Below are 13609 nucleotides of genomic sequence, written 5' to 3' on the forward strand. Positions count from 1 at the left end.
CTGAGCTGCTGATGCTGAATACATTTCCGTACAGGTATTTGATTATTCAGCTCATTTTTATATGCAATGTCAGAAGCTGGGAGCTACTTTTTAAAATATATTTTTGAGGATTCTGAGCAAGGTTATTTGTTTCCTTCGGCTTGCCGAGTATCCAGCTTACATCGACTGGATGATGTGGAGGAGTCATTTCAAATCCCCAGAAAACCTTTTTAAATATTTCACTGTCAAAAAGCTGCTTATGTGGCACAGCCAATTGCAAAGTGCATAGATATCAGTTTACTGTGCTTTTGGCAGAGTTTTCGACAGCCTCTTGCTGAATTGATATTGAGGTAGCGTAACAGATACTTTGTTTTGCCGGTAACCTCAATCTCCGCCCCAACCAGAGGAAACAGGGTTGAACTTGACTCCTGGGTCCTAGGTCCACTTGTTCCTGTGAATACTATATTAAACCGGAGTCCCACAACGAACATTTTAGCTTTACTTGTCGCCGGGTTTCCCCACCTCTCCGTGATGACAATGCCCTTATCTGTGATTCATGTGAGAGCAGGAATCATTGCTTTTGGTTTGTACACTTGCTCTTGGCAGCCGTCAGCTGCTGTTTCCCTCCAGCCTCCTTTACCCAGCACAGGAGTACAAAGTCACATTAGCCTCCCAATGTCGAGGTCATGAGAGATTGCTGCTTCTCGCTGCTTCTGGTCCGCCTGATTCTCACGTCCAGGGAAAGTCAGAGATACATTTGACGTAGTCTCCTTGCTTCAATGTTCACTGATGTCAATGTGATAACCCCAATTCAATAACCTTGTGTGATGTTTAGGGTCACTCCAAAGAGTCCATTTTCGCACTTTGTTAAAGCCAGTTCTTTTCTTCAGGACCGTTCTGACTTTTAGCAGCAATAATATGGTGATATAATTGTAGTTCAATATGGTACAAGGTAGGAAGGGACTTGGGTGGAACTTTGCATCAGTATAGACCTGTTGGGTTAAATGATCTGCTTCTGTGTTTTAAAATTCAATGTACTGTTACAATTTTACTGTTGCAAAAATAAAACATCAATCACTTAAATATAACATATATCTAGATTGAATGACATTTCGTGAATCTGGAAGCTTTCATTTTAATATTTCATTTCAAAATATTGAAGACAATAAGTAAATTGATAGATTATTCGGCAGCTTTGAATTCTTGTATATTTTGTATTGACACACTTCTGTTTTGGAAGGCATGCTGATACAAACCGATATGTGACAATATGTACTTTGGTTGTCCGTGTGCCTCAGAAAGAGTACTACAAAAACCTTCGTGGTCTCACCTGGCCCCACCTCTATTTTATTCGAAGAATGTGGTGCTGGAAAAAGCACAGCCGGCCAGACAGCATCCGAGGAGCAGGAGAATCGACATTTCGAATGATCATTCCTGATGAAGGACTCGAAATGACTTATCGCTGTGCTTATCTAGCACTACACTCTTCAACTCTGACCTCCAGTATCGGCAGTCCTCACTTTCTCCACCTCTATTTTAGCCTATTGGTGGCTGAAATCATTTGCCTGCCTTCACCATGTTTAGACCCGAGTGTTCCAATACTCTATTTCCATTTGTCATTTTAAAATCTCTTCAATAGGCACAACATTCATAGTTCTGCTGCCTAGTCATGTCCTTCTCAGTCACTGATCCAAATTGCTTCCTAAGCTACCAGTGCCTCAAACTTAAAATTAACCCTTGTGTTGCACTTTTAAAATTCAGCCGTAGGATGTGTGCATCACTGGCTAAATGAGCACAGTGATGTTAGGAAAGGAGTTCTAGGATTTTGACCCAGAGTTGATGAAGGAATGGCAATATAGTTCCAAGTCAGAATGATGTCTGGATTGGAGGGGACCTTGCAACTGGTGCTGTTCAAATGCATCTGCTGCTCTTTCCTTCTAAGTGGTAAAGGTTGCGTGTTTGGACAATGCTGTCAAAGGAGACTTGATTTGTTGTTGCATCGTGTAATTGTACACACAATTGCCAGAATGCTTTGGTGGTGAAGGGAATGAGTTTTAAAGGTGGTAAATAGAGTACAAATAAAGTAGGCTGCATTGTCCTTATTGATGTTGTGATTCTGGAGTGTTGTTGGAGTTGCACTCAAACTTATAGATGGAGAATAGGCATTAAGGACACAGGAGGTGAGTTGCCACAGAATTCCCAGCCTCTAACCTTCTCCTGTAGCCAGCTGTTCATTGGTCCAGTCAGTTTCTGAATGTTGGTACCATGCAATTTAGTGATGGCAATGCCATTGAAAGTCAAGGGGAAATATTTTGATTTTATTTTTAGCAGAGATGGTCATTGCCTGGCACTTGTGTGATGTGAATGTTACTTACCTCTTATCAGTCCAAGCCTCAATGATGTCCAGGTCTTGTTGAATTGGACACAGACTGCTTCAGTATCTGAGGAGTCATGAATGGTGCTGAACATTGTGCAATCATCAGTGAACATCCCCATGATGGAAGGAAGATCATTCTTGAAACAGCTGAAGACGTTTGGGCATAGACATTACCCTGAAGAGCTCCTGCTACTGATGTCCTGTGGTTGAGATGATACTTCTCCAATTGGAACTGTCTTTTGTGGAGTGTTTTCCCCTCAATTCTACTGACTCCTTGATGCCACACTATCAAGTGTGACTTTGGCATCAAGGTAATCAGCTTCCCTTCCTCTCTCTTGAGTTCAGCTCTTTTGTCCATGGCAAAATACTAAGGCAGTAGTTAAATGGCTGTAGTAAAAGGAGGAACTGAGTGGGCCTGACAGGAGCCAAACTGAGCATCAATAAGCAGGATTTGGAGGTGCCAGTGTTGGACTGGGGTGTACAAAGTTAAAAATCACACAACACCAGGTTATACTCCAACAGGTTTATTTGGATGCACTGCCTTTTGGAGTGCTGCTCCTTCAACAGGTGGTTGTGGAGTATAAGATCATAAGACACAGAATTTACAATAGAAGATTACAGTGTGATAGAACTGAAATGGTATATTGAAAAAGACCTGGATTGTTTGTTAAGTCTCTCATCCTTTAGAATGACCATGTTGGTTTCAGTTCTTTCATATATAAATCCCAGAACTTTTTAAAAAATTTACATTCGCCAGTGCACTTTAACAATAGGTGCCGTGTCAGCTCAGATATTGCATTGAAGGTGTGAGGTTAAAGTCTGTCTGTCTCCATATTCAGACGGATTCTATTTCTACAAAAGGATTTACAGAATCTTATATGTATTCATAGAGTTTCTGAGCAAAATAAAATGTAATTCTGCATGTGCTAAGTTTGCATGATCACTTTCCGAACCTCTATCAGTAATGCTCTAACACTGACAGCAGTGAAAATGTCAGAATGTTTTCTCATACCCTTTCGATGATATCAAAATCCAATGAACTATGTTTCTTCCACGATTTCAGAAGCCACATGCCTCAGATGGGGAAAAAAATGTGCTCGACGGACTTAGTTTGCCAAACACAGACAAAAATATACCTATTTAATGTGCATTTTGTACTTGGAACATATGTGACAGAAATTTGAAAACCGTGCTGAAAAGATTTTCATCCCAAAGAAATCCTTACCATCATTAGTTAATTCGTCTATTTCTTCCTACACGTATCAAATTATCTTTTTCAGGATTGAAATATATGGATCCAAATCACAAGAGACAAATTAACAAGTACTTATTATAAGTTCTGTTGCAAAAACTAAAATCTCAATTTAATTTTGCTGTCTCCTTAAAAAAAAGTCCAGGATGGACTTCTCGCAGTTTGTTGTACTACATTATTAAAACCTATTATAAATTATTTATTATTCCCTTCAGCTGTGGTTTTCCAAATCCATTAAACCTTTAGTCGTGATGGTGAACATGAAGTGCGTTAACCAAATGTTCAGAAAACAAATCCGTGTAATATTGCGGACAGTAAGCATTTAGGAAAAGTAGATGTCATGAGGCATTCTATCAATAAACAGATATAGTGCCCGGCTAGCTCAGTCGGTAGAGCATGAGACTCTTAATCTCAGGGTCGTGGGTTCGAGCCCCACGTTGGGCGAGTAATTTTTTTTTCTTCTCAATACGAAGTTAATTGTGTCAAGGTATAAAATAATATTGAGATATTTCAAATATACTTCTCGCCGATTTGTCATTTTTGATTGTTATTATGTTCTTCTTTCCAGTTGCCCCCCCAACCCAATAAACCTGTTTCTGCACACATGTACTGAAATGGGATCGCACGTTTTAATACAGGCCGGATAGGGAGAGGACGCCTCCTCATAATTATTTTAGGTTTGGCTGGGGACGGATCTATCTGGGGCCCCTTCCCAGCTCCTCCTATTCCCCACCCCACCACATCTTGAAGCATCATTTCGTTTTCCTTCCCCCACCCGCAACCGCAAAATCCTGACGTCACAGCCGCGTTCTTTTTCAGCTTCGCCGGCTGCCGTACACCCGCTTTCCGCCATGTTGTCTCGACGCCTGTGACGTCCGCATAACGACTGCTTTTTTTGTGGAAGGGGATTAATCTTTCTCGCGTCCGTTTCGCCGATTTTTTCGGTTTCGGTCGCTGTTCGGGGCTCGTTTTCTCCTTTTTCGACCTCGGCGCCTGCTCCGGGTTGAAAAAAAGCTCGATAGAGAAATTAGTGTTGGCGCTCCCGACTCCCTCTGCCTGAGAGCCAGGGCCGCCAACATGGCGGACGAAGAGGAGAACAGGCTGACAACACAAGAGGGGGCAGCTCCCCAGCAGCATGGCTCCGACAGCCTGGAGACTCTGGTACAGCAGAACCCTGCGAGCACGGAGACCGGCTGTGCCAGCGTGCCCTGTAAGCAGTTCGATGCCCAATCGTGCCAAGTGCTGCCGGAGGAGATCGTGCAGGTTGTGGTGGGAGGAGGAGGAGGAGGAGGAGAGGCCACTCAGGCGGTCAGCACTTTAGCCGATGGTGCGGGCGGCCTCTTTAACGCCAATGGCATCATCAACTCTTTGGCGGAGGCCCCTCCAGTTACTGGCACAGTGGCAGCGGTGGGCGCAGGTGACTTCACGGTGGCCGCGGAGGAGCTGGAGAGCATCTCGATCGAGTCCACCCCCAGCACTATTATTTATGTGCAGCCCGATGGCACTTTCGTGGAGGGCACGGGGCTGACCCCGGAGGAACAGCAACAACTGGTCGAGCAATTGGCAAAGCAACAGGGACTGGTAGAAGTAAGCGAAGGCGAAGCGGCTCAGATGTTTAGTAGTCATCAGCAGGAACATGCCCAGTTTGTGCAGCATGTGGGTCTGACAGATGATCTCCAGCAAGTCATCGCTCACGTTACAAAGTCGCAGCAACAAGCGACGCAATTCAGCAAAAATAATGTTGTGCAATTGAACTCTGAGACGGCTGAAAATCAAATTCTACAGAAGACCAGTTTTGCATCATATGTTCCTCCGGAAACTCGAGTGCTTTCCACAGATCAGCATCAGATGTTACAAGTGCCTGAGTGCAATGCTACGATGCAGCAGGTGCATGCCAGTGTTCATCCGAGTCAAGTTGTCCAAAGGATAGATTCATGCAACCCAACCCAAATTCAGCAAATAAATATTTCCTCCCACTCCTCTCCAGTGAACCGGCCTAGTCAACCTAAGATTCTCACAGCTGTTTCACAGCAGCCTGCTGTCTTTACTCAGCCGTTGACAATCATTCACAATGCAACGCGACAGTTGCAAAATGCTGCTCATCAGGCTGCTCTACAGCAGAGTATACAACAAAGCATTGCACGTGCACAACAAAAAATGGCTCCATTGAGAGTTACACCCTCAATCCAGGTACATGCATTTTTGATACTTAATTTCAAGAAACAATAATTCATAACTTCAAGTGTTATTTATTGTGTAGTTAATAAAGAATTAGAGAACACTCGCTACATCTATATTCTATAGGCCTTGGTGAGACTGCATTTAGGATGTTGTGTACGTTCTTGATTGATCAGGAGCGATATACTTACACTAGTAGTTTGAGGGATTTTATTTCGTTGCTTGAAGGGGCTGTCCTCTGAGCAAAGTTTGAACTATAGTTGATCAGAGCTTAGAATTATTTAGTTATTGAAGCATTTAAGATTTCAGGGGCTTTCTGGACAAACCTAAAACTAAGGGCATTGTTAGAAATTTATTCACTGAAAGTAATCAGGTTTTACATTTTCATTCTCAGTCAGGAGGAGAGACTGGATCACTGAATGTATTCAAGGCATTAGTTAGACAGATTATTGATTAACAAGGGAGTCTTTGGGTGTGTGGAGCGAATGTGAAGTTAAAAGGCCACTTTTATCAGATCGATGATATTGAATGGTGGAGTAGGCTTGTGGGGGTGGATGGCCAACTCTTCCTATTTCCTGTGTTTTGGTTGTTCTGCACTTTGAAATGCCCTTTCAAAAACCCTACCTTTCTATTTGTTTTCTCTTACTCAATTGTACTCTTGTATACCTTTAACTTGGTACCCAAAAGACCACTATTCCTTGTTTTATTGATACATTCCTTCACTTCCTTAAGTGCATGGGATACAAACTTGAAAAGTATGGCAGACAACTAGCAGTCACTGCCATTTCTGATGGCCAGTTGAAACACTTGTCAGATGTTTCTATTCCAGAAATGATCCAAGAATGCAAAGGTAACCTGTGGCTTTTTTATTCTCCCTTACAAACAATTTTCTTAGATCCCTACCCTCTGTTCTCTCCATCTTTTTCTCCAGCAATAAGTGAAAGCAGCTCATTAGCCTCTTTGTCATTAAGATTGAAAACATTCAAACAGCTGACACTACTGTATCTCTCCCCTCCAGTAGTCTACCTAGCTAAACTTCCCTTTTATGATGTCCGTCTGCCTGGCCCTGAATGCATCTTTGTCTTATTTCTATCTTCTCTTTGTCATGCTGTCACAAAACTTATCTTGTATTTGGATGCCATTCCAAACTCAGTACAGTAGCTACTGACTTGATCTCTCTCCTTGACGACAGTCTGATATTCAGCCAGTTTAGTGTAGCATTTGATCCTGGGATGACATTCTAAGCTCCTGTTTGCACTATAACCAAGACTGTTTCTACAACGTTGCTGGAGTTTGTGCAGTCTTAGCTCATTTCCTCAAAAAAATTCTCTTTAATGCCTTTGTCATCACAGTCTTCAGAAAACCAGATAACTTTGGGTGACTAGGAATACTTGGGACTGAATAAAAAGTTACAAAGGAAGCAAAACAGCAAAGGCCGTAGACGAGTATAGAAAGCGTAGGGCGGACCAGAAGAAAGCAATTATGAGAGCAAAGACGGAACATGAAAAATTGCTAGCAGGCAAGATTAAGGAGAATTCTAAAATATTCTACAAGTACATTGAGGAGAAGAAAAGGGAAAGATTAAGATCTATTAGGAAAACCAAGCAGATAATTTGTGCAAGAAAACATAGGACATTGGTCGAATTTTAAATGAATATTTCATATCTTTCTTGGGGGAAGGAGAATGCAAGTACAGAATTTGAAGAGATGGACTGTAATCAGTTTGGGCAGATTGATATAAGAAGCAAGGAGCTATTGGAGGTTTTGGCAAGTAGGCAAAAGTAGACAAATTAAAGTGGCAGGGCAAGTTAATAGGATAGTTAAGAAAACATACGGGGCACTTGCCTTTATCAATCGTGGCATAGTGTATTAGAGCAGGGAAGTCATGTTGGAACTGCACAGAATTTTGGTTCGGCCACAGCTGGAGTAAAGTGTGCCAGACTGGTTGCCATATAAGGATGTGATTGCATCTCCTCCAGTACAAAGGGGATTCACCAAGATGTTGTCTTGGATGGAGTTTATCTTCTATGAAGTGAGGCTCAATAACAAGGGGATATAATTTTAAAGTGAAAGGTGGGTCTTTGGAGGGGATTTGATGAAAATCCTTTTCACCCAGAAGGTGTTTGAGGGGATGTATAGTACACTGTCTGGATGTGTAGTTGAGGCAGGAAACCTCAAAACCTTTTAAAGTTTACTTAGATGAGCGTTTTCAGAGTGATAACATTCAAAGTAGCAGGCCTAGTGTGGCAAAATGGGACCAGCATAGGTAGTAGTGTATTTTTGGCAATATGGACTTAATGGGCCAAAGGGCCTCATTTGTATGATTCTATTGCACTGTGCTCCCAGTTGGACTCCAAACTCTGCCCTCTAAATTGGAGGTCATCCAAAATGCCACCATGTCTTATCATGTACTGAGTCGCATTCCTGCTTGCTGACCTACATTGGCCCCCAGTCCAGCAATTCCTTGACTATTAAATTCTCATCTTTATATTCTTATCTGTCCGTGTCCTCATGTCTGACTATTGTTCTAATCTCCTTGAGTCCCATAACTGTTCAAGATTTGTGGTCCTTTGATTCTTGCTACTTGTTTATCCCTTCTTTTAATTGCTTCACTATTAGTACTGTGCCTTCTGTTGCCTAGGTCCCAAACTCGCATCTCTGAAACCCCTCTGCTTCTTACTTATCATCTTTTAATGTACTGTGAGAAATCTACTTCTTTGGTAAGCAGCTCTATTTGACAAGGTGCCTCACAAAATCTTAAGTCATAAGAGTCCACTGTGTTGGAGATAGTAAATTTGCATAGACAGGGAATTGGCTAATGGGCGGGAAACAGTAAGTGGAGATAAGAGTTCTTTTTCACGGTGACCTGTGATGAGTGGGATACCATAGGGATCAGTGCTGGAAATGCAACTGTTTACAATATTTTTGTAATGACTTGGAGGGAGGAAGGAAGAAAATGTGCTGAAGCCAAATTTACAGATGATACAATAGGTGGAAAGGCTAGTTGTAAGAGGGATCCAAACAGTTTACAGAGAGGTTTTAGGAGGTTAAATAAGTGGGTAAGAGTTGACAAATGGAAGCTAATGTAGAAAAATGTAAAGTTGTTCATTTTGAAAGGGAGAACAACTGTTGAAAGCTGCGATACAAAGACTTCAGGGTACTTGTGCACAAAGCATAGAAAGCTAACACACAGGTAATCAGAAATGTTAATGGAATGTTGGTCCTTATTTCAAAGAAGATTGGACTATAAGAGTAGGAAAGTCTTACTGAAATAAGGTGCTGGTGAGATCATGTCGAGAGTACTGAGAGCTGTTTTTGGTCCCCTTGTTTAAGGAAATGTATCATTTCATTCGAAGCAATTTGGAGAAGGTTCACTAGAATGATCCCCGGTATGGAGGGATTGTCTGATGAGCAAAGTTGAAGCAGGTTGGCTCTCTACTCACTGCTCATTAAATAAATGAGAGAGATTCTTAAGGAGCTTGACAAGGTAAGTGCTGAAAAGATGTTTCCCCACATGAGAGAGACTAGGACCACAGGGTGTAGTTGAGTAAAGGGGTGCCTATTAAGGCTGAGATGAGGAGGAATGTCTTTTCTGAGGGTTGAGTCTTTTGAACTCCTTGCCACAGTCCTGTGGGAGCAAAGTCCTTCAATATATTTAAGGCTGAGATGAATCATTTCTTGATTCTTTGAGGAAATCAAGGACTGGGGGAAAATGCAGGAAAGTGGCTATGAGGAATGTCAGATCAGTTATCATCCTACTGAATGGCAGAGAAGGCTTAGAGGATTGAAGGGACTTCTGTTCATATTTCTTATGGTCTTATGGACCTCCATTGATTACATTGCTTAGAATCATGTTTTCTTTTATAATGTTTCTGTGAAGTGGCTCAAGATAGTTTCACTTAAAGATACTATATAGCTATAAATTGTTCTTAATGTTGATCTTTGGAGTCTTCTGTGAAACCTGTGAAGTCCGGTTTCGATCCGATTATGGATGGTTATTTTCTTTCTTTGAAATAAAAGCTGTGACAAGACTGCACATTAATTGTGATTATTCTGAAAGTGCTGGTTTGCTTATTAGGCACCAATCCTAAGCGTGCAATATTGATATAACTAGTCCTGGAGATATAAGTTACTGTCATTTACTCAAGCTAATCCAATGGAAATTATACCAAATGTTACAAAAGTTCACTTCAGGTTCTGTCAAATGTTAATTATTTGATGTATCCCTGTACTACTTTTCGTATTAATTACAGCCACTGTTGTTATTGCGGTTCTTCATTTAAGTACTTTGGAGGATTGTGGAGGTTACAAGAAATTCATTATTGCTAAAAATTTGAATATCTGCATTTAAGTTCAAACTGCTTCCAGTCATAATTTTCAGCTGTAGCTATTCTCACTAATTATGAGGGACTTGATGCAAAGTTCTAAACCATTACTACTGTTCTTATAGTGAATCTGACAATCTCTTTTTTTCCTTTTTTTTGGCATAACGATCACTGAATCCCCATTATCCTTCTCTTACCTTTGTCAAACTTAACTAGACCAGTCATGTAAATATTATGGCTATAAGAGTAGGTTAAATGTTGGGAATTCTGTAGTGTGTAACTTGCCTCTTGACTTCCTAAAGTCTGTCCAGTTACAAGGCACAAGTCAGGAGGGTGATGGAATATTCTTTTCTTGCCTCAATGAGTGTAGCACCAATGATGCTCAGGAATCACAATATTCACAACAAAGCAGTTAATTCCTGTCCACCCCCTTGAACCTTCTCTTCCAAAACAACTAGCATCACAGCAAAGTCTACTGTACCATGTTTGAGATGCAATGTAGCAAATCAGCAAGACTCCTTCAACAATACCTTTTGAAATGTGTGACAGCTAAAGAGCCAGGGCTGCAGGTGCATGGGACCAACTCCATCTGAATGTTCCACTTCAAATCCTGAGTTGGAACTATAGAATTTTGCTATGCTTCCATTGCTACTGAGTCAAAATCTGGGAACTCTCTGACAGCACTGTGGATGTACTTATATCAGATAAATTACAGCAATTAAAGATGGTAGCTCATCACCAATTTCTTGAAGACAGTTAGATGTGGGCAATAAATGTGGCCTTTTTCAGTGTGCCAACATTCTGTGAACAAATATTTTTTAAAAATATTGCATAGCTTACTTGTGAAAACTTCACTCCAGTTATGCCAATGTGACCTCTTGTAAAATTATCTCAGTGCACCTTCCAAGGGACCAGCGACAGTCATGTTGCTTCTTTTGACCTCACGTGCAGAGACCCAACTGAAGTGGTTATATTTTTACCAGATTGTACTGTTGGTGCATTGCTATTTCAGGGATTGAATTGATGTAGAAATGTAGAATTAGTGCCTAACCTGATTGCTACCTATACGGCTTGAATGCTGTACATTGTGTTTAAGTATGCATGTGCCTTTATTACTCTTGCAATAACTTGAAATTTATTTTCCTATTTTAGTCATTAAAAGTCAAACTGCTGCACACCAACACTGCAGTGCAAACACAATGCTGTATTGATTGGTTACTTGAGTTTTATAATACTGGATTTGTAGGTAAAATTTAGTAAATTCAGGATTGGAGCACTATTAGAGTTTGAAATTCATCCTGTCTGAGCACTTATTTGAAGCTTCACAGTACTCAAAGTTGTAGTCACTGGCACCAAAGCATATTATGAAAAGAATGGAGGGAGGTCACAGGAGGGGTTAAACTAGTGTAATTCCTTGGAAAGCTCTTCTGAGGCGCAACATTGTATGCTTAACATTTAAGGATAGAACCATGTATAAGAAGTATTTTAATCATTCGTTTTAAGCAGCTTTTTTTTCCACCCAGTGTGTGTAATTGTCCTCAGGAGAGAAAATGTTCTTGTTTGAAGTCGTAATTTTAATTTTAATTACTAATTTTCCAATATATTGCATATTTGACCATGCCTATTCAAATTCATGCACTTAAGACAAGCATACTTTCTTAAATGCTGGAATTGGGTTCAAGATTTTTATGAGCTAGATTCCTCAATGACGTAAAATTGATTTTCCATATATTAACATGGTGCAAGTGCTCATACTGCATAACTGTAGATACAGTACATCGTTAAGTAAAAATTAAAGTGTCAAATCTGAAAACTTGGTAACAAATTATCATAGCAAGTTTGTTTCAGTGTGAATTTTCTTCCAATTATCAAATGCAACGTCTATGGTTTTTGTTAATGCAGATTGATTTTTAGAAAATTACATTGGCTGTTGATTAATGATGAGTTACAGAATTTTGGAATTACGTAAAATTGGGCTTCAGAAATTTAGTTTAATTTGCAAAATAATTTGATTTCATTAAAATATAATTAAAATTTCTTGTGTATATCTTTCCATTTCGCATCACGAAATACACTTTCTGGACAGTTTTAGAAAATGTGTTGTCCTTCTATGTCTTTAAATGCATAGCATACGTTTTGCCGATCTATAAATTGGTATTCCCATAAAATTGGTGTAATGTTGGAAGAGCTTGTAAATGTATTTGCCTAATTGTATCGTGAGCTCAGTTAGTTTTGTTTAATTTGAAAAACCTCTTCATCTTTTCCATCAAGCTGAAATGTGTGACACTGAAGATTAAAAGACAGTATGCTTATTTTCTGAAGCACAGTTTTAACTGTTACATTTTATTTTCTTGGAGAAAAATCATACTGGATTCAAAGCGTTAACTTTGTTTCTATCTCCATGAATGCTGCCAGACCTGTTGAGTTTCTGTAACAATTACGTTTTTATTTCAGATTTCCAGCATCTACAGTTGTTTGCTTTTCTTTGAAAATAAAATATTGCCAGTTTTCTGTCTTTGCCTGTCTTACTCACTATTGAGCTCTAGTGGCCATTCTTTGTGCAAACCTTGGAATTTTCACAGGGGCATGTTTGGGGAGGTTTTAAAGATTGGGAATATTTGAATAGGACGAATTGAATTCAAGATTGAATTCAAGAGTCGTGAAGTGATGTTGCAGCTGTACAGGACTTTGGTTAGGCCACAGTTGGAGTACTGTGTGCAGTTCTGGTCGCCTCACTTTAGGAAAGATGTGGAAGCTTTGGAGAGGGTGCAGAGAAGATTTACCAGGATGTTGCCTGGAATGGAGAATAGGTCGTACGTGGATAGGTTGAGAGTTCTCGGCCTTTTCTCGTTGGAACAGCGAAGGATGAGGGGTGACTTGATAGAGGTTTATAAGATGATTAGAGGAATAGATAGAGTAGACAGTCAGAAACTTTTTCCCCAGGTACAACAGAGTGTTACAAGGGGGCATAAATTTAAGGTGAAGGGTGGAAGGTATAGGGGAGATGTCAGGCGTGGGTTCTTTACCCAGAGAGTGGTGGGGGCATGGAATGCGCTGCCCGTGGGAGTGGTAGAGTCAGAATCATTGGCGACCTTTTAAGCGGCATTTGGATAGGTACATGGATGGGTGCTTAATCTAGGTTAGAAGTTCGGCACAACATCGTGGGCCAAAGGGCCTGTTCTGTGCTGTATTGTTCTATGTTCTATGTCTATGTCTATGACGAGAGTAACCGAAGAGAGTGTTAGCCTTGCAGAGAGTGGGTGTAGAGTTAATGATGGAAAATAACGAAATATCTAGGGTTTGAACAGTATTTTGTGTTTTCATAGTAGAAGATTAAGAAAACTTCCCAAAGGGGTGGGGCACAAACTTAAAACTATCGCCATCAACAGGGGAAAGGTGCCAAAAAAAAATTGAACCTAAAGGCTGACAAGTCCCAAGGCCTGCATCCTTGAATCTAATGTGCTTGCACTGTTAGTAGATAAGTGGTTATAATAATTC

At 40.5% G+C, this 13609-nt stretch overlaps 1 protein-coding gene and 1 non-coding gene across 2 annotated transcripts in view; both read left to right on the forward strand.

The window, feature by feature from the left end:
• The first annotated feature begins 3979 nt into the window (after positions 1-3979).
• Positions 3980-4052, forward strand: trnak-cuu (transfer RNA lysine (anticodon CUU)). Its single transcript has one exon. It is a non-coding gene; the product is annotated as a tRNA-Lys (tRNA).
• A 401-nt stretch (positions 4053-4453) lies between these two features.
• The window catches only part of znf839 (zinc finger protein 839), a 43591-nt gene continuing 34435 nt past the window's right edge, over positions 4454-13609 (forward strand). Inside the window, exon 1 of the mRNA XM_072568536.1 lies at positions 4454-5798. Within this exon, the coding sequence (XP_072424637.1) occupies positions 4686-5798 (1113 nt within the window). The 5' untranslated portion in view covers positions 4454-4685. The remainder of the gene's footprint in view (positions 5799-13609) is intronic.

The sequence above is a fragment of the Chiloscyllium punctatum genome, chromosome 4 (genome assembly GCF_047496795.1).
Source record: "Chiloscyllium punctatum isolate Juve2018m chromosome 4, sChiPun1.3, whole genome shotgun sequence".
Taxonomy (NCBI): Eukaryota; Metazoa; Chordata; class Chondrichthyes; order Orectolobiformes; family Hemiscylliidae; genus Chiloscyllium; species Chiloscyllium punctatum.